The sequence below is a fragment of the Phoenix dactylifera genome, chromosome 10, assembly GCF_051530095.1.
Source record: "Phoenix dactylifera cultivar Ajwa chromosome 10, Ajwa_hap1_PhDact_Kaust_v1.1, whole genome shotgun sequence".
In the NCBI taxonomy this organism is placed as follows: Eukaryota; Viridiplantae; Streptophyta; class Magnoliopsida; order Arecales; family Arecaceae; genus Phoenix; species Phoenix dactylifera.
Window position 1 is genome coordinate 23,601,560 of NC_143199.1, and position 20,179 is coordinate 23,621,738.

A 20,179-nucleotide genomic window follows, 5' to 3' on the forward strand; every position below is an offset into this window, starting at 1 on the left:
TGGTGTGACGTACCGACGCGTGAAAGAGGCTGCCATATTGATAGGACTTTCCGCAGGTGGGAAGAGCATGAATAAAATTTGTCTGCCCATATCGAACATTCTCTAGTGAGGAGGGGCCCAGTGGGAGTTGCTGCACGGGTGAGGTTCTCCTTACCCCCCTTATTCCTAAAAAAAAAAAAAAACGTTATCCTTCCCTTGAAAAGGAGAATAAGTTATCCTGCCTAACTGTCAGCAGCGGGATAAAGTCCCAGGAAGGGAGGAATAAATCTTCTGAAAGTGACCCTTGCGGCCTGTAAGTCTCATCCCACACTACCAAGTGAGGCTCTCGGGGATTAGAAGCTCAGAATAGTGATAGGGAGAAAGAGGGAGAAGGAGATGGGGAAAGGTGGTGAAGGAAGTGGAGATGGGAAGGAGGAGAACATGGCAGCCTGGTTGGTGTCTGTCAACACCCTTAAGATCCAACCTTACCGGCTCCCAGCTCTTGGTATCCATCACCACCTTTCTTTCTGCTTCCTCATTATTTCTTCTCTCATTTTTGTTCGTCATAAGATGATAATGTTATGTTTTTCTGGTGTATACATGGCTTGTTGTGCATATCTATATCTTCTGTGTCATGAGTTTGACCTGCTTTCTTTTGATTTTCTTATATCATGTATATGTTTTCATTAAATTCATCTTGACTTTTTTCCTTTTCAAAATTTTGTGGATAAACTGGTGGTGTTTAAACATGATGATTGTTGTGATGATCACGGCTTGTGTTTTCTAAATCCTCTTGAAAAAAATTGACAAAGCATGTCTTGATTATGTCTTAGTGGATCATTCTAGGGATTGCTTTTTCTTCCCTTCCTTATGTTTTAATCTTCTGGGCAGGCAAAATTAATTGTGAATTATTTTCCCTTTTCAATTTTGAGGATAAACTAGTGGAGTTTAAGTATGATGATGGTGGTGGTGGTGATGATCATGGCTTATTGTGTTTCCTAGATCAAAACATGCCAAATTTCATTGTTCATGGTATAATTATCATTCCAGGGGTTTTCTTCGCTAACAAAATTTACTGTTTTCAGGCCCTCGCGATGTTCGGGTGCGGATGAAAGCTGTGGGTATCTGTGGAAGTGATGTTCATTACCTCAAGGTTCATCTCTCCATCTCCTTAATTTACTTATGCTCCTATCTCTCTTTGAATTTTGTTGAGGCAAAAGCATCTTACCAATGTTTTCTTTTGCATATGGATGTAGTTGTTAACTTAAGTTGTTAATGTTACTTGAAACTGCAGAGGATGTCTCTTGCCCATTTTGTTGTCAAAGAGCCTATGGTAATTGGGCATGAGTGTGCTGGGGTTATAGAAGAGGTGGGCAGCGAAGTGAAGTCCCTGGCTGTAGGTGACCGTGTGGCATTGGAACCAGGGATCAGCTGCTCGCGCTGCAAGTACTGCAAGGGTGGCCGCTACAACCTCTGCCCGGAGATGAAGTTCTTTGCCACTCCTCCTGTTCATGGTTCCTTGGCTAATCAGGTATTCAGCTTTATAAGATACATGATCAGCACTTTAAAAGCAAGGATTACATAGCAAATATTACTACATAAATTAACTCCAATTAACCTCAAGAACCATGTTGATGTTAACTAAATCCATTTAGCCAGATTTTTACTTTCATGCTACTCATCCAAAAGGAAATTGCAAGAATAAAAGAGGTAAAAAAAACTTAGCTCTTTACAGTGGAATCATATCTTAGTACGTCCTACCTTTCATCTATGGGTAGAATAATGCATGGTTGTAGAGCAGGAATGGCAGTCTCAACTCTCAATCTCCTAGCATCAGAGTCTCTTAATTTTTTATATGTTATAAATTTGAAGCTTTAACATTCTCCTGCTTTTCTACTCATTTTTTCATGCTTTTCCCTACTTTAACATTTATTATATCAGAATTGCAGCAAAACTTAGACAGATTAAGGCTGAAAGGACTGCTTGATTGATGCTAACTATCTCTCTCATTTCATGGCAGTTGGTGCATCCTGCTGAGCTCTGTTTCAAGCTTCCGGACAATGTAAGCTTGGAGGAAGGGGCAATGTGTGAGCCCCTCAGTGTTGGGGTCCATGCATGCCGTCGTGCTGGTGTTGGTCCAGAGACAAATGTGCTAATCATGGGAGCTGGACCGATAGGCTTAGTAACAATGTTTGCAGCCCGTGCTTTTTGTGCTCAAAAAATAGTTATACTAGATGTTGATGATTACCGTTTGTCAGTTGCAAAGTCTCTTGGAGCAGATGATATTGTGAAAGTTTCTGCGAGCATGGAGGTTTTACTGCTTCTTTTCTCTTCCTTTCGCGTTTCCTTGTTAAGCATGGTTTACATTGTCATAAAATTCTTTTTTTCTACTGTTACACAATTTGAAAATATTTTTAACATATGATAAGCCTCTATTAGTTATAAATCTTACAAACTTACCTAGGGCATGTTTGGATATTTCTACAGGAAATAGCAAGTAGAAATCAGGCTTGTTGGCCTGCACAGCCCACATCTTCTAAAGGCCCACCGAAGTCTCAATCTAATCCTGGCCTGTGGGTCTATTGGTCTGTAGGAAGTTTAAAAAAAGACCTATTTCCTTCCCGGGATTCGGGTTGGAAAGATATTGGGTTGATATGGGCCATGTTCAAAGGGACTTCCCAGTTCACAAATCCTGTAGAAAATTCAGCCTAAATCCTGCTGGGTTACCCAAGCAGGCCATTACTATTTTCTTTTCCTTTATTATCTCTTATACATTGGGGGCTATCCAAGGTCTGCCGTACCGGTCCGGATCGGCGTACCGGTGGCCGGCCGGACCGGTACGGTACCGGTCCGGACCACTTTCTTTCCCATCAAAAAAAAAAAAAAAAAAACCACAGCGAGGCACTGTGGTTCCCCCCCCCCCCAAAAAAAAACACCGTATCGGTGCGAACCGGCCGGTTCGCACCGGTACGAGGCCGGTACCAAGCGGTACCGGCCGGTACCGGCCGGTACGGTCTCCGTACCGGCCGGTTCACAGAAGAAAACCGGAAATACCGGTTTTCATCTGTGTCCGGTACCGGTCAGGGACCGGACCGGTACGTACCGGCCCGTACCGGCCGGTACGGCATTCCTTGGGGCTATCTCGATTCCTTATTCTTTTATTTTTTTTCTAATTTGTAACAACTTGTGCATTCTATGATACAATAAGCTCTTAGATATAAGTTAATTGAATAAAAATCTAATAGAAGATTGCTTTGAGTTTAGACTACCGATACAGTGTAGATGAAACAGGATGTAAATTGCTTCTCATCCTAGGAAACAGAAGTTGAGAAATTGTAATGAGAAAGAGGGTTAATTTTACTACAGAAGATCACATGCTACTTGGGGCTTCTACAACATGAATTTGAGTGCATATTTGGCTTCTTTTATTTTTTGGTATATCGGCTGCTCACACTAGTCTTGCATGAGTATGGCCAGCACTATCAAAAGACATATTTGGCATCCTTTATTTCCACGCTTTCTGTTTTTGGAAACAAAACATGGAAATCTAGACAAGAAAACTTGTTCGGTAGTCCTGTTCTATTTTCTATATTCTATAATATCCTTATAATTTCTAAAAAAGGTTAAAGTAAATAATCTTTCTTTCACCTTTTCTGAAAATAAAGAACTAAAATGAAATAGAACTTGTCCCCATTGTTATACCCGTCTCTGTAGCAACCATAGGTTCCATGTTAGATCCTTGGATGGTGCATCCTAAAATTGGACTGGGTTAATTATAGTGTAGATCTGCTCCTTCCCTTTCTATAAAAGGAGAGAGAACTAAAGTTTTTCAAGTGGAAACCCTCTCCTTTCCACCACTGCCATGGCCGCCACCACCACAGCTTCCATTGCCACAGCCATTACCGCTGCCACCTCCACCATTGTTACTGCATTGCTGCTATGTGTGTCGCTGCTGCTGCCGCCACCTCCACCACTGTTGCCGCTACCTCTACCAATGCCGATCCTACCACCATGATCACCTCCACCAGGGGTGCAGCCACTGCCTCCTTCGCTGCTGTCACTATCATCAGCATCACTCCCATTGCAACTACCAAATGATGGAAGAGGGGTTAGTTTTTGATTTTTTGTCTCTACAAAAATAAAATAGTTTATTACACCAAACATGTTTTTTTTTATTTTAAAATAAAATAGAAACGGAACGTTTTATTTTCATTTTTAGAAACAGGAAAAGTGAAAGTGCTTACAAATGCAACATAAATTACCAAGTTACTAACTACTCAAGCTCTTGGACAGGGCAAGAAAATGTTCAATAACAATGGGCTTTTTCACAAGCATGGCTTTTTAGCTTTTTGGTCCTTGACAATGAATTATAACTCAAGACTCATCAATTAGTTTCATCAGCTATATGTCTTTCTTTCATTTTTAAGTTTGGCTGCATAGTGGGGAGACACAAAGCTTTGAATCTCTGATGCCACAGTACACTTCCTAGGAATTAGAAAGCAAGATTTATGAACAAAATTTTCACCAAAGATATCCCTAAAGTAAGGTTTAAGAACAAAAAATCTGACTTCCTACTAAAGAATGAACTTGTCCTCTGGGGGAGGATTGCCATTATTGTTTTACTTTTCAAGACCGATGAGGACTACTTATTTACATATGCTAGCATAGTTCATACTTTGATATACCTAATTTTTTACTCACAGTTGGTTTGTGTGGCCAATATATGGTTATTGTTGCAAGTGGGGCCACTACAAAGTAGTGACACAGGTTCTCTGAGAGGTGCAATTCAATTTGCAAGTGCATTAGGATGAAGGTTTATATAGGACAAGGTGATATTTGAACATTCAAAATCTTGATACAATTTTATGCATCTTTAGCAATGGACATGTCATTTGAAAAACATCGATATCATGAGTTGGGATATATTGCCATCTTTATGGGAGTATGTAGAATGTGTAGTCAACCAGGGGTTTATGTAAGAGGCTTGGTAGAATTGACATTACATGGAAAAGGGAAAACAATTATATTGACTCATGATACATCCTACAGAGGATTCAGAACAAAGCTAACAATCCAGAAAATAGTCAAAGTTGATAACAATTATTTATTATTTATTAAAATTATGTAAATCATGAAGTTGTAATTCAATAGTTGCTGCATTTGCATTTGGGCCAATTGTTTTTTTAATGACTCCTTGTTCATAAGTTGCTCTGTTTATTCTTTTATAGGATGTTGATGAGGAGATTATTCAAATACAAAAAGCTATGGGTGCTGACATTGATGTCACCATAGATTGTGCTGGTTTTAGCAAAACAATGTCGACTGCTCTCAATGCTACTTGTGCTGGTGGTAAAGTTTGCCTTGTGGGAATGGGCCATCATGACTTGACCGTCCCCCTTACTCCTGCTGCAGCAAGGTATTGTCATCTCCAAAGTTTGCCATTACCGGCATACCATTTAGTATTTGTACAGAACCGGTACGCAGTCTCGTACCATACGGATATTTGATATATCTCAACATCTCGTACTGTACCACATACTGACACTATAATAGGATGGTACCAATATAGGATCCGATACTGAGATGGTGAACCTTGGTCATCTCCATCAATACTCCCATAGTTCTCATCGCTGGTTAAATAAAATATTGAGAAATCGGATCATGATGAGAGAACAATTCCATCTAACCATGTTTCTTGGTTTTCTTTTTTTAAAAAAAGTAAGGCTATTGAACTTAATAAGATGAATATTCTGTTATTCACTTGATGTGGCAAATGCTTATATTTTTCTACGATCTTTTGATACAGAGAGGTTGATATAGTTGGTATCTTCCGCTACAAGGACACTTGGCCATTGTGCATTGAGTTCCTGAGGACTGGAAAGATTGATGTAAAGCCTTTGATAACTCACAGGTTTGGATTCTCTCAGAAGGAGGTGGAGGAAGCTTTTGAGGTCAGTGCTCGTGGTCGTGATGCAATCAAGGTGATGTTTAATCTGTAGCTGCCAAGACATGAGCCATGATTGTACAGTCTGGAACAGTATCTCATGTAGTTGTATGGAATAATGGTTCGATGCCATCCTATGAGATAAAAGTGAGTCCAATGAATGTAAAGTTTAATCTGTAGCCGTCAAGACATGAGCAATGAGTGTAGTCTGGATCTGTCTCTTGTAGTTGTATGGAATAATGGTTCAATGCCATCTTATGAGATAAAAGTGAGTCCAGCCTCTGTATAAATAAGAGTTCCTTTGTGGTGTTATAATAGCATTTCGGGTTTAACGTTTACTGCTTTACTTAAAAATCCAATTTTCTTTGCCTCTGGTTTCTTGTTTAGCATGTTTTTTTAATGCCAGTGCTCCTAGTTAGAAATTCATCTTCTGCTCTCACCCATTTCCAGACTAGATTATGAGTGCTTTCAAACTATCAAGTGGTGATCAGATAACAGCTATTGACATTTTAAACATGATCTTCGTTTTTCTTTTCTTAATGTCAAACATAATCTATGTTTCGTAGATGATAATGGCCAAAACTATATCTCAACCAGTTTTGAATGTCACAAAAGAAGACTTCCAAAATATCTTTAATAAATTGGTATGCACTATGGTTTTTCCAATAAGAAAATGCACTCTATGGTGAGACTTACAAGTACTAGTAAGTGATTCTAGCTGGTTAATAAATGCTTCCATCATCTTTATTTCTCTCTGTTGCAACGATAGAGAGAATAACAAAATAAGAAGGAACAAAGAGAAAAAAAATAAGAGCACAGAATATTTATGTGATTTGGTCTATTAACTTACATTTATGAACAAAAATAATATAAAAGTTTTATGATAGAAAATTAGAAATTACATAGTACAAGATTTTCTCACAAAAGCTAGCTCTCGATACACCCATCGCTGGAATACTCAATTGCTCTCTTCTTTTAAGGTTTCAAAAGATATATATATATATATATATATATATATATATATATATATATATATATATATATATATATAATAGAGTAAGTCTTTTTGGACTCGAACTGGTATCCTACAATAAGATTAATTCATGAGCAAAGCGGGGACGGAAAAAGATCACTTTTTCTTTTTAGAGCTGGTGCACTCAAGACACACTCAACACTCTTTGAAGCTTTCAACTTTCACTTTGATAGTAGCTTCATAAAGTTGATTCATGTCATTCTAGCATCCAATCCTTCTCTCTTTGTGTGTGTGAAAATTTAAATTATTGTACTTCAAAGAGGAAATACTTGATTTGCTTTGTATTCCATTAATCTTTTTTTTCCTCTATCTTGTTCAATGAGGTTTAGTGATATGCAACGTTTTTGCTCTCTTGTTGTAAACATGAACCTCTTGTTCCAAACATGCTTTCATGACCTAAGGAACTTTAGGGCATATTCATGGTGTCTTTCCATGCATTAGGATAAGGAAGTTGGCCAAAAATTAAAGCTTTCAAGAACCAATACTGCTCCTAGTTTAATTTCCACTAATAGTTTAAAACAAGAATTGTATTAGTGGTGGCCTTAGATAGAAATGCTTGGATGATAAGGACCCATAAAACCGATACCAAATAATCCGCGCTTGGATTCTTTCTCCTAGATTTGAAGGCTAAAATCTATTTCCACTAATTTGTTTTTGGAGGGAGTTAATTAAAGAACCTCAGTTCTAGATGCCATCTTACCTCTTTTCCAATTTTTGGATATTTTCAAGTGGATCCTTTAGGGTGATCATAATTAAAGAGGATAGAGATACACAAAAAAGACAAAATTGAATCCACGATACGTTGGCTATGAGGGAGGCCTATGGTTTGAATTTGAGGCCAATAAAAGCTTGTTTGGTAGGGTTTCAAAAATAACCAAATTTAACTCAAATCTGAACCTAGTAGGTTCCAATCCATTAGCAAATATGAAAAATCAATCAAATTATAATTGAATCTATGGGATATAAACTAAGATAAGAACTAGTGGGAACAAGGATCAATTGAAGGAGAGCTGGAGTCGGATTAATGAACCGAGCTAAACGAAAAGATAGACTAGCCAGCTAAAAGATCTTTGAAAAAATAGTAGGTATTTGCTAATTGAACTCGTAAACGGTCAATTATAGGTCAATTTAGGTTGAGGGAAGGGTCGATTGATTTTAAATAGAGTTGAAGGGTTCACTTAGGCCGAAGAGTGTGAATTGGGGACTAAATTGGCGAACTTTCAATTAATTCATGCAATTGAAATTGATTAAAAGCAGATAGAATTGTAATTGATTAATTGAAGGTGAAATAGGTTTGGGTCCCTGACTAATTGACGTTTAGTTGAAGTAGAAAGTGTTAGTTTGTTTGAACAAAGGGAGAAAAGTCTTAGACAACTAGGTAATTCAAGTTATAGAGTACTTTTAGATGTAATAACCCCAAAATATTTTTTTTTATATAAAAAAAGGATAGAATAGTTATTTAAAATTGATATGAGGGGTAAAATTGGAAGGAATGAAAAGATAATGGCATAGTTGTAGATGCGTTGAAGTGGTAAGGGTAAAATTGGAAAGGAATCAAAAGTTAATGGCATAACCATAGATATGTTGAAGTGTTAGGGGCAAAATGAAAATTTAATAATATTAAACAAAGGGTGAATAGTGTTTTGATGTGATTTAATTAGAGGGTTTGAGCTGGCTTTTGGAATGAAACCGAGAGAAAGAGGGAGGGGGTTCTCAACAGAGAGGAAAGAAAGAAAGAAAAAGAGAAGAAGAAGAAGAAGAAAGAAGAAGAGGAAGGGGATTCGAGGAGGAAAGGGATCCCGGTTGCACTTCCAGCTGAAGGGAAAAACGTAGATCTCCTTCCCCTCTATGCAAGAACCTCGATTTTCCAAAAAGAAAAAGGTAAATATCCATCCCTATCTAGTCTTTTGATGACACTAGGCTATACAAAGGGTGAATATAGTCTAGAGGGGTCGGATAAGGGTTGTAGAGGCGGTTAAAAGAAGAAGAATCGGATTTTGACAAATTTTTCCGGCACTACGAAAAAACTGTGTCGAAGTTCGAACTTCGGCGAATTATTTAAGGGGTCAAACGACCTCCGATAGCAATGCATGTTACCTCTTTAGAATTCCCTATGAGTGTAGAATGTTAGGTAAAAATTTCATTAAATTTGGAGTCCTGAAAGTGGATCAAACCTGGGATGAAGTAACCGGCTGTCGGTCCGGGTTACTATTCATCCGGGTGGAAAATAGGGGATTTAATGCTATAATAGGGTATTAAGCCTAGATCAAGCTAAAAGGGACCTTGTACTCGTGCAAGGGAGTCCCTAATACACATAAATGATGAGTTAATTAATAGAAAAAGAAAAAAAGAAAGAAAAGAAAAGATTTAGGGAACGGGGGAGTTGAATCAATTAAAGTTCCCTATATTATAAATGGCACGTAGATTATAGCCCTTGATACAAAACTAAATGTATTGTAAATGCATGTCACAGTTGGGCAAGAAGCTAGGGAACAAGAGGAAGAAGTCCCCTGCTGCCTACTGTAAAATTCTAGAGGCGTATCGAGGCCGTGTCGGATTGGCAGGTGAGTGGGAGTCATGTACTTTGCACCATGAGCTTTCTTAATTCATTTTCATGAATGTCGCCAAGTGTGAATTGATTCCACTTGAGCATATTGATTGATATTGTAGTAGATTTCTCTATAATCTTGATTCTCCATGCTTGATTATTCTGTACATGCATTTGAGGGAACATTGAGAGGAATTACGAGAGGTTGATGAGTAATCAAATTGATTCCGAATTGTGAAATGATTTCTTTTGTAAATTGATTTTATTTCCTCTATTTTAAAGACTTGTGAGTCGTAGCTTGATTATACTCTTTTATGAGTAATTAAATTGGTTCCAAATTGTGAAATAACTTCTTTTGTAAATTGATTTCATTTCCTCCATTTCAAAGACTTGTGAGTGGTAGCCTTGATTATACTCCTTTATGAGTAATTAAATTGGATCTGAATTGTGAAATGGCTTCTTTTGTAAATTGATTTCATTTCCTCTATTTCAAAGATTTGTAGAGCCCATTTCAGTGGTATATTGAGTTGCATTGCACACCCTTGACCCCTCACTCCTAACCATGATGTTAGTTTATGATTGGGTCATGATCAAGTGAGTGGTAGTCTTGATTATACTCATTTTTAGTAGAGTATTGGGAGGGTGCATTATGGCATTCATGCATGGCTTGACAGTATCTGCAGGACACCTATAGTCGATGGGGTTGAACATCGGCCTTTGTGCACATAGTAGCCTTCTGGGTGGGCGGAGCCCAGTCCCTTTCTAGGGGGGACACGGCCCTAGGCGTAGGATCGGCCGGTCCTACGACTTATATTCTGCTTGCCGCCGGGCATAGTAAGACCCCGCGAGGTGCAGTATGGCTTTCCACGGATGTAGAATTCCCGCGAGGTGCCGTTTAGTATGTAAATGTAAGATGGATTTCTGTTCTGGATACTGGCCAGCATTTATATGATCAGTGTGGTGTCTTATCCTGCATATGTATGTGACAGTAGGGAGTTATTGCTGGTTCGCCTGGAGTGTAAAACCCACCTCCCGATAGCTGTCTAGCATTTATGTTATCGGTATGGTGTCTTATCCTGCATATGCATGTGACAGTAGGGAGTTGTTGCTGGTTCGCCTGGGGCGTAAAAACCCACCTTCCGACAGCTGTCTAGTGATGATTTACATATTGGTGTGGTGTCATATTCGATGTATGCATATGGCAGTAGGGAGTTGTTGCTGGTTCGCCTGGGGCGTAAAACCCACCTTCCGATAGCTGTCTTGTTGATGATTCAGCCTATTGACACCTGATTTATATGATTCAGTACTATGACCTGTTGAACATATTCATAAGTAGCATATATGTTGACTTGATTATTCCATATATGCTTCAGATGAGTTGATATTGATTGTGGTGATATTGATGATTTACTCCATATTTTTTATGTTGAGTTCATGTTCATCTTGTTATTGATCTTGAGATTTTACCTCGAGCCATGATTATATCTTGTCTCATGTGCATAGTACTCTCTACTCCACTCACTGAGTATTTATATACTCACTCCCCAGTTTGATGTTTTTGATTGCAGGAAAGGTATTGTATAGAGAGGAGCAGGATTAGTGGTTGCCTGCTAGCTGTGCCGCTCCATAGTATAGTATAGTATAATGTAGATAGAGGTTTATACCCTTTTGGTGTATTATAAACCTTCTGTTGTATATAGTGTATAGTTACAGTCATAGATCCTGTTGTGGATATGGGTTTGACCATGGATGGAATGGAAACCAGATTTTTATACAGTTGAGTTATATGCCTGTGATGATGTATTGATATATATTGTCCAGGTTCGTTATGTGACAGGTTATGTGATTGCTGCTCTGACAGGTAGCGTTGTTGTATGTAATGAGATAATCCTGACAGGTCACTATAGGAAAAGTGATCATTTTGTGCATGCATCATGCCAAATTTTTTCAAGATTTATTGATGATTGATAGGTAGTAGGGTTCTACGCGGTGGCTGGTGGCCTTATGCCTACCCGCACCCTAGGACCGTCGCGGCGGCCCGCCGGGAACGGGGCGGGGGTCGTGACATTTTAATACTTGATTACTTTTTAATTAAGCCAAAGAAGCTTGGGAGGGGATGCCTACAACCAGTTTTTTTGCAAGAAAATAAATTGATTTCTACAAAAGGTAATTTAATAACGCTTATCTCCATGTCTAAAGCACGGGTTAGTAGAAAACCGAGGAAGATAGGAGTTAAGATAATTGTTCATGGTCTTATCTATTGGCAAAGCAGCAGCTCTAAAGCAAGAAGTAAGTCTCGCATTATCTTTGATGATATAATTTCTTAGATAGTTGAAAGATCTTATTTGACATAGCAAATGAGCAAGAAGGATGTGGAGAGAGGCCATTGGAGATAATATCTTTTCAACTTTGTCTAAGGGGAGTCATAATGTCCATAATTGACAAGGCCCAAGGCCAAGAGTAATATCTCTTATAGGTCGAGCACACATTATCATCAATGGTAACATTTGTAATAAGTAGCGCTATCATTTTGGGTGAGTAGCGTTAGGTAATAATGATTAGAGTGAGGATGGGAGGAGAGTGAGATGGAAGGAGGATGGGATAGAAGGTGAAGGTGAAGGAAGAGGTGTTGGAAATAGCAAAAGCAACAATAGAAGTGAAGTTGAAAGAAACCATTTATATATTAGAACTAAAATATTTTTTTAATTTATAATTGAATCCGTACAATTGCAAGCTCTTTCAAATTTGGTTATTTAGAGTTTCTTAACTTCTCAATGAACTTGTTGTGTTTCTTGAAATTTTATATCTTTACCTCTGGCCTTATTGGTTCTATTAAAGTTAATCATGTACCGAGCTTCAAGCCTAAACTATATTCATTTTTAATTGTACCGTGAACTTAAGCCACATTGCATTGGACCCTAGGTGCCCATTAACCTATAGGTATCCATTTATTCAACAAGTTTTCTATTACTGTTTCTTTTTAATTTGTTAGTTGACACTTAAAACTAAATTAATCATGATCTAAAGAATTTTTTCTTGCAAAGGATTAAGCTGCTTGTAATCATGTCCTCACGTTTCCCATCACAATCCCCAGACGCCAAGTATCTTTCTTAACCAAAGAATAAAATCGGTAACCATCGCTAAGCCACAAACACAATCGGGCCCCACAGCCGGAACCGGTCCGCCGGTGGAGTTTAAACTTGAGTGCACCAATACTTGTGCCCTTAAAAAAAAAAAAAGGGCGGGGGTCAAGAAAGTCAGCGCTCAAGTCCTCCCGAGTCCCGACCCCGTAAAAATCCATCATCACGACCTCCAGTCAAACGAACGGTCGAGATTAATTCACGGGTCCGAGATCTTTGTTTCGCTTCGTTTGGTAAGGCGAGAGGGAGCAGCGCGCCTGGAGACACCGCAAATCGCTATCGTAACCGCAAGTATGGCGGAAGGCTGTCCCGAGATTTCGCCAAGAAGCTTCCATGCTCCATTTCTACACTTCCTTTCTATTTATTCCAGTTAAGCCCGAGCTTCACGTCCGTCCCCCATTTCAAAATGACAAATGCACATATGCTTCATGCTAGGGGAGTGATGGTTTTGATTTCGAATGAGAACTCAATTAAAACCGCCACACATCACCTTCGGATATCTATCTATCTATCTATCTATCTATATATATATATATATATATATATATATATATATATATATATATATATAAAAGATATAAATCAAAAACATCATCATATTATTCATATCAACAAGTACTTTTTCATTTTTTTGGTAAATTAATTTTTATTAATTAATAAATTTTAAAATTAATACTTAAATATAGTTGTTGGTCTTGGATTTATTATATTAGTCGGGATGTCGATATTTCAATTCTAAAATACTGGTTAAGATGCCAAAAAAATAAATTAATTTTTATTTTTATTTTTTTAATAATTAAAATAAACTGAGATCGCGATTTACATCGGTTTTGGTTTATGTTGTAACAATTGATATCTCAGAATTTAAAAACTTTTAACTAAGTTGGTAATGTGACTGAAGTATAAAAAAATATGTTCAATATCTTGATATATTGATGCAGTAAGGCAACATTATTATTACTATTAGTATTATTTGTATTATGAAAAGAATAAAAATGTTTTCAAGCTACATTTGTTTTTTTTTTTTACTTCTTACTTGAGGATAGTTTTAGCATCCGAGTGCTTGTAGCTATCAATTCCACAAATTTGATTTTATAATGTTAAGTTCTTTTTCATCATTGCTTATTATTTAATAAAAAAGAAAAAGCAAATTAACATGACTGATGTGCAGTTAAAAACTCACTTATTGTCGCTCTCAGTGGCTCATATTTTAATTCTCTAAAAAAAATCATTTCACACAAATATATTATATAATAAAGTACGTAGCAAATGGTGACCAATAACAATCCAAGCACCATAGATCATAGCAAATCTACCTTACCTGGGACATTGGCACTAAATTTTCCATGTTGGGGCCCATGTCCCTATTGCCTGAGTCCTAGAATGGTTTCCTTTTTTGGGTTCCTATAGACTTTGCCCTCTATGTTAGGAAACAAACATAACAGAAGGACAGGAACAGCAGGGTAACTAATGCAGCAAAAAGGTCCCCACAATATTAGCACTCATACAATTATTACCAAAAACTGGGATTCCAACGCCGGAAAACTGTGAAGACGCCGCTTCCTCTCTCGGTCGAGCCATCGAAGAAGCGGGGCTGCCGAGCCCTACTCTCCGATCGTCTCAGCTTCTATTCCTCTTACTCCACTCCAGGCAAGCTCCCTCTCTCTCTCTCCTTCGTTTCTCCTTTTTTTGTGTTTTTTTGGAAATTTTCTGGGGTTTTTCCACATATCCTTGAGCTGAAGTAGTCGGATCGGACACTGTTTCATGATTCCACTTTTCTCTCGGGTTTTTCTTGATTCGGTCGGCGGAAATTTTGTTTTGATGCGTATGTCTATGGATGATTAGGTTTTTCTTTGGCTTTATGTGGTAATTTGTTGTTTCACGATTTTGAGCAGCTAGAGTTTTGGAATTTATGCGATCTCGTGTTGGGTGTTTGATGGTTTGAATCATTATGTTAAAATTTGAGATAAAGTTTGAATTTTTACCTCTTAACTTTACTGAAGTTTGTATTTTTCTTGCTTTCCCGCTCGGATCCTTCAGCTGCTGGGCAATGGGCGCATTAAGATTTTTGATCTCAGATCGAGGGTTTCTATTCAAGTTCCAATCTTTATATCCTTTTTGACAAGAAGAAGTCAATTGGATTCGGAGAGAGGAGAATAGCTGTTCGCAGAGAGCTCTGAGCTTTTTGCCATGGCTGTTGCCCAAGGCAACAGCACCGACCCACCCTACAACTCCTATAAGGTCCCTGGCCTCGTTGATCCAATCCTTGAAACCCCTCAAATCTCCTACCTCGAAGACAGATACGTTTTAGGGGAGGAATTGGGCTGGGGCCAGTTTGGGGTAATCCGAGCATGCTCCGACATGCTCACGGGGCGGACCCTCGCCTGCAAGTCCATTGCCAAGGGCCGCCTCCTCTCCTCGGATGACCTCCGCAGCGTCAAACTTGAGATCGAGGTCATGGCTCGGCTCTCTGGCCACCCTAATGTCGTGGCCCTGAAGGCTGTGTATGAGGAGGAAGACTGTGTCCACCTTGTCATGGAGCTGTGTGCCGGTGGGGAGCTCTTCGACCGCCTCAAGAAGCATGGCTGCTTCTCAGAGCATGAGGCAGCCATCCTGTTCCGGCATCTCATGGAGGTGGTGATGTATTGCCATGGCAAGGGCATAGTCCACAGGGACCTCAAGCCGGAGAACATTCTGCTGGCCACCAAGTCGTCGACTTCGCCGATCAAGCTGGCGGATTTTGGGCTCGCCGCCTATATCAAACCAGGTATTTTTTGAATTCTCAGAATTACACTTGATTCAATTCACTTTGTTTTCTTGTTGTTTGGTTTGAATTGGTGTTGAATAAATTGAACAGGGCAAAGCTTATATGGCACTGTTGGAAGCCCCTTTTACATAGCCCCGGAAGTACTGGCAGGGGGTTACAATGAGGCGGCCGATGTATGGAGTGCAGGGGTTATTCTTTACATTCTTCTCAGTGGAATGCCACCTTTTTGGGGAAAGACAAAGTCGAGAATTTTTGAGTCTGTTAGATCTGCTGAGCTATGGTTCCCATCTGATCCATGGGGTGGTGTATCTCAATCTGCGAAGGATTTGATAGCTGGAATGCTATGCAGGGACCCTGCTCAAAGGCTTACAGCCAAGCAGGTTCTAGGTAAGATGCAACTTCCTAATTTGATTGCATTAACTGAAACTAAGGGTGCGCCTAGGGTTGTAAAATAAATCGAGCTCAAGCAAGCCAGGCCTGGCTCACACTCAGCTCATTGTAATCGAGCCAAATGCAAACTGCTCACATATGGCTCATTGAAGAAATCTAGCAAGAGCCTGAGGTGCCTTAAGGCATTTATATGTACTTTGTGCTAATTTCCACAGTTATCTCAATATTATAGTTAAAGTATATTCTTTTTATTCATTAGTAATATATTCTTGAAATAATTCTAATACAATGGGTCGTTTTATTAGTAATGATAGTTCAAGTAATCTATTTGTACTCATGCTTAAGTGAGCTGAACTCAAGTGAGCGAACCCTAGCTCTGGCTTGGCTTGTTCGCTAAACAAGCTCGCTAAATTTTAGCCAAATTCTGAATTGAACACGAGCTGCTCATGGATGGCTCTGTTTGTAGCCCTAGGTGTGACCTATAAATTTCTAATGTGCTGACTATAAGTTCTTATATGATCAAAGTGATCTGTCTATTCAATTTTTGCATAATATATCTGCTCCAGATAAGTGTATTTAATTTTTTTTACATATATGTTGCTGCTTAATTGGTGGTAAGCTTTGGATAGCTACTATTTGAATTTATGGCAAATTAAAAACTGTCCAGCGTTACATGATCAACATTGATCCTATTTCCATGCCACTAACAGTATCCCAAGAAGGCAGTTGCAGTGACAACTGTATGAGAAAATCATTTTCTAGTTTTGCTCTTTTTCTTGTATTTGGATGTTATTTTCATATCTGGGGCTTATTGGGCTGTATTGAAAGGCCGCATCAAACCTGACGTTGCTTGTACCATCGCGCAGATCATTCCTTTATATTGTAATCATTTGGTTCAGCTGATGGCATTTGCAAGCTTTTAAGCTGTTTTCTTCCCTTTTGCAGATCATGCCTGGATTAAAGACCATGCACAGGAACCAAATGTCTCCTGTGGTAACTGCAATGAAACTAATTCGGGACAAGGAGACATGCGAAATTGTTCTTTCTGTACCGCACTTGTCCCTGCAACTCGCGATATCAGTTTTAGTTCCCCTTCGCCTATCCCCTGTCGAACCCAGGCAGATCATTCTTCCCCTGCATTCTCCTGCAGATCATCATTCTCTCCTTTTATGGTGGATGCCACTCCTTGCTCCCCTCCTGTCGGTTGGTCTTTCCGCAGCAGCTTTGAGTCAAGCAGTCTCGAATTCTCAACGCCAATTCCATCGATGCCTAGTTTTTCTTTCTTCAGTCCTCTGAATGAGCAAGAAAACCTTTTGGGTTTCACGGCCGACAGATCAAATGTCAACACAATTCAGAGAGGTAAAAGCTGTCTCACTTCTGCTTCTAACTTCACATTTCTGTTTCTGTAAACTAAAGTCTGATATGCTTCTCTGTGTGCTGCAGACTCCAGCTTTGGAAAGTTCTTTATGTCTCCTGATCCTACTGCTTGCTTTAGCCATGATGTTAGAGAATCTGAACCCAAGGGGGTTAGAAAGGTCATTACAACTTGGTCTAGAGCCACTGGTATCCACCACAGACGGAACCACACTATCGGACTTGGGGAGCATGAGCAGCTCGATCTCATGGTTTCAGAGTCGATCATACGCTGGGCCTCATGCACACAACTCTCAAGCACACCATCTCTTAGATCGTCACTCGTTTGTTGAGATCGTGTGTCCTTTATCAATGTATGACTTGGGGACTTTACTGATTGGGGAGTGTAACTTGATCATGTGAATGAACTCTGTAACGCATTTTGGCTAATTCTTGATGATGTTATTGAAAATGTTGAGGGAAGGAAGCTCCAAATGTGGTGGTATATATTCTTTACTTCTGAGAACTTGTGTGTCAGCAGATACCTGACTGGTGTTTTTCTGTGTGAGAATGAGCTTGTGCCTTATAAATCATGATATTTGGAGATCAGTGTGGGGTTTACTTTGATCAATTGTTTGCTAAATGATATGGTGCGCTGGGTTGTAGTTCTCTGATTCAGATACCTGACTGGTGTTTTGCTGTGTGAGAATGAGCTTGTGCCTTATAAATCATGATATTTGGAGATCAGTGTGGGGTTTACTTTAATCAATTGTTTGCTAAATGATATGGTGCGCTGGGTCGTAGTTCTCTGATTCTTGGAGTTTGCTTAGCAGATACCTGACTGGTGTTTTGCTGTGTGAGAATGAGCCCATGCCTTGTAAATCATGATATTTGGAGATCAAAATGGGGTTTACTTAGATCAATTGTTTGCTAAATGATATGGTGCACTGGGTCGTCGTAGTTCTCTGATTCGTGGAGTTTGCTTCTCCTTTTCGCAAAGTACTTACATCTCGCTTATGGGAATTTTCTTGAGTTGCAAAGGGAGGTTTGCATTTTAGTGTGCTATCAAGTTGGTAAGGCTTGGTAAACTTGTGCATGTCACGCGATAAGTCCTTGCATCTTCGGAGTGCAGTATGGTCATTGGTCACACACAAAGTCTTGCATGCAGGAATGATTCAACGCACTTCTTTATAGGAGATTATACTGCATGGCAATTTATTCAAAAGTTGGTGAACAAAGGCTTGCCATGTCTGCTGTTGACTCCAAGAAAAAGCTTGAAGGCTAGCAAAGGTTGACTGATGTCAATATCCTGATATTTTTGGAATGTAATTCCTAAAATTGAGCTAAATTTTATTTGGCAACATCAACCTTTTTCTTTTTTTTTTTTGGATACAAGGCAACATCAACAGCTTTTAATAAAAAAGCTTGTTTGTTGCTTGGTTACTATTTTTTGAAGTATCATAGAACTTTAACGTCTCTTTGCTAACCAAACTAAGGAAGTGCTTTGGTATCGAGAAACAATAAGAAACGGTATTAGCTAACTGTCTCTACCATCAAAAATTTTTATTAGAAAGTATTCTTAATTAATAAATTATTTATTTTAATATCTAATATAAGTATTATAATAAATATTTTTATTTTATTAAAAATACAATAATAATTTTATTAATTATATTGTATTATATTATATTATATTATATTATATTATATTATATTCTTCTTATATTGCACTATCAGAAATCAAAATATTATGGATCTATAATATATTTTTAAGTTAATTTGAAAAAGATCATTATTGGGACTCAAAGTCTTTTGAGTGAATTTTTGTCGAGCAAAAAAAAAAAAAGCTTCCGGATGCATTTGAAGTAGAGCTCTTGCCCAAAAGCTCCAAATTGGAGCTTTTTTCTATTAGATCTTTTTATAACTTTTTAAGGAACTAAAAAATTGCTATAAAATTTTTATCAAAAATTTCAAAATCATCTAAAAGAGCTCCTGACTTTTGAAAAAGTGTTTCTTGATTCTCCAAAAACAACGCCAAACGAGGCTTAAGTCTAAAAGATAAAAGGATAGTCACCAAGGTAGTAGCCTGGTGGTAAGGGGGCGATAATTCCGCTCAAGTTGCCCGGGTTCGAAACGCGCGGGCGTCGATTAAATTAAGAGACCGGATATCCCACGTCTGGATGGCTCGTTGGCAGTTATACTTTTCTTCCACTTGTACAAAGGTGGTGCTGGGGTGACGTACCCACACGTGAGGCGGTGAGCCAACGAGTCAGGAAAGCATGCGAAAATCTGCGATCTGTATCGAACATTCCCTGGTGGAAGGGGGCCGAGTGGGGTCGGGGCTGCTACGTGGGTGGGCTGGTCCCTCCCCCTCCCCTCCTATTCATTTACCAAAAAAAAAAGAAAAAAAAAAAAAGGATAGGATCTTAAGAGAACAAGAGAATTTTTTAATCTTGTTTGGCGCTCTCTCTCTCTCTCTCTCTCTCTCTCTCTCTCTCTCTCTCTGTGTGTGTGTGTCAGTGTGTGTGTGTATCTTATGACTTGGCTAGGCAATCTAAATTATAATTCTCAAAGTAAGAACCCTTTATTGGAATCAAAAACTACTCTAGATCTCTTTTTAAATGAGTGACCAATCAAAGTTTTCTTTTCTTCTGGCATGTGTAGCACATCATACAATGACACTGCCTTCTCTGATGTCTTCCCCAATGTCAGCTTTAGGTCGACCATCCTTCTCCAATTATTTCAACTGCATCGAAATTGCTCATCATCACCCTCCCTAAAGCTGCTTTACATGAAGAAAAAAAAAAGCAGTCTGGTTATATTATACATGGATATTTGCTCCCATGTCTATCCAACAATTAATGGAATGACATGCCAGAAAGGAAGTTGAAAAGACTAACCTTTCACCAAAGGTGCAGAGGTGGACCCCAAACCAAGTCAGTTGGAGGGTTCGGTACCCTAGAAGTGTTCTTGGTTTGGCATTAGGGTTCTTGGCTTCTTCAATTTTGTCTATGTGGTGGTAACA

At 38.8% G+C, this 20,179-nt stretch overlaps 2 protein-coding genes across 4 annotated transcripts; both read left to right on the plus strand.

The window, feature by feature from the left end:
* Positions 1-232: 232 nt before the first annotated feature.
* LOC103721379 (GroES-like zinc-binding alcohol dehydrogenase family protein) lies at positions 233-6,261 on the plus strand. 3 transcript variants are annotated; one of them, XM_008811560.5, is made up of 6 exons: positions 233-484; positions 1,065-1,132; positions 1,274-1,510; positions 2,000-2,290; positions 5,208-5,395; positions 5,786-6,261. In XM_008811560.5, the coding sequence occupies exons 1-6, from the start codon at positions 376-378 to the stop codon at positions 5,976-5,978; spliced, it is 1,086 nt and encodes a 361-aa protein (XP_008809782.4). In that variant the 5' UTR covers positions 233-375; the 3' UTR covers positions 5,979-6,261. The 3 variants fall into 3 exon arrangements, with proteins under 3 accessions (XP_008809782.4, XP_089781950.1, XP_089781949.1); XM_089925824.1 differs by lacking the exon at positions 5,786-6,261 and adding an exon at positions 5,549-5,576 and having other exon boundaries at positions 287-484; positions 5,208-5,455; XM_089925823.1 differs by lacking the exon at positions 5,786-6,261 and adding an exon at positions 5,533-5,563 and having other exon boundaries at positions 287-484; positions 5,208-5,455.
* A 7,817-nt stretch (positions 6,262-14,078) lies between these two features.
* On the plus strand, positions 14,079-17,637 carry LOC103721378 (calcium-dependent protein kinase 26-like). The gene is made up of 5 exons (XM_008811559.6): positions 14,079-14,294; positions 14,685-15,411; positions 15,502-15,798; positions 16,747-17,160; positions 17,245-17,637. The coding sequence occupies exons 2-5, from the start codon at positions 14,835-14,837 to the stop codon at positions 17,505-17,507; spliced, it is 1,551 nt and encodes a 516-aa protein (XP_008809781.4). The 5' UTR covers positions 14,079-14,294; positions 14,685-14,834; the 3' UTR covers positions 17,508-17,637.
* Positions 17,638-20,179: the final 2,542 nt, after the last annotated feature.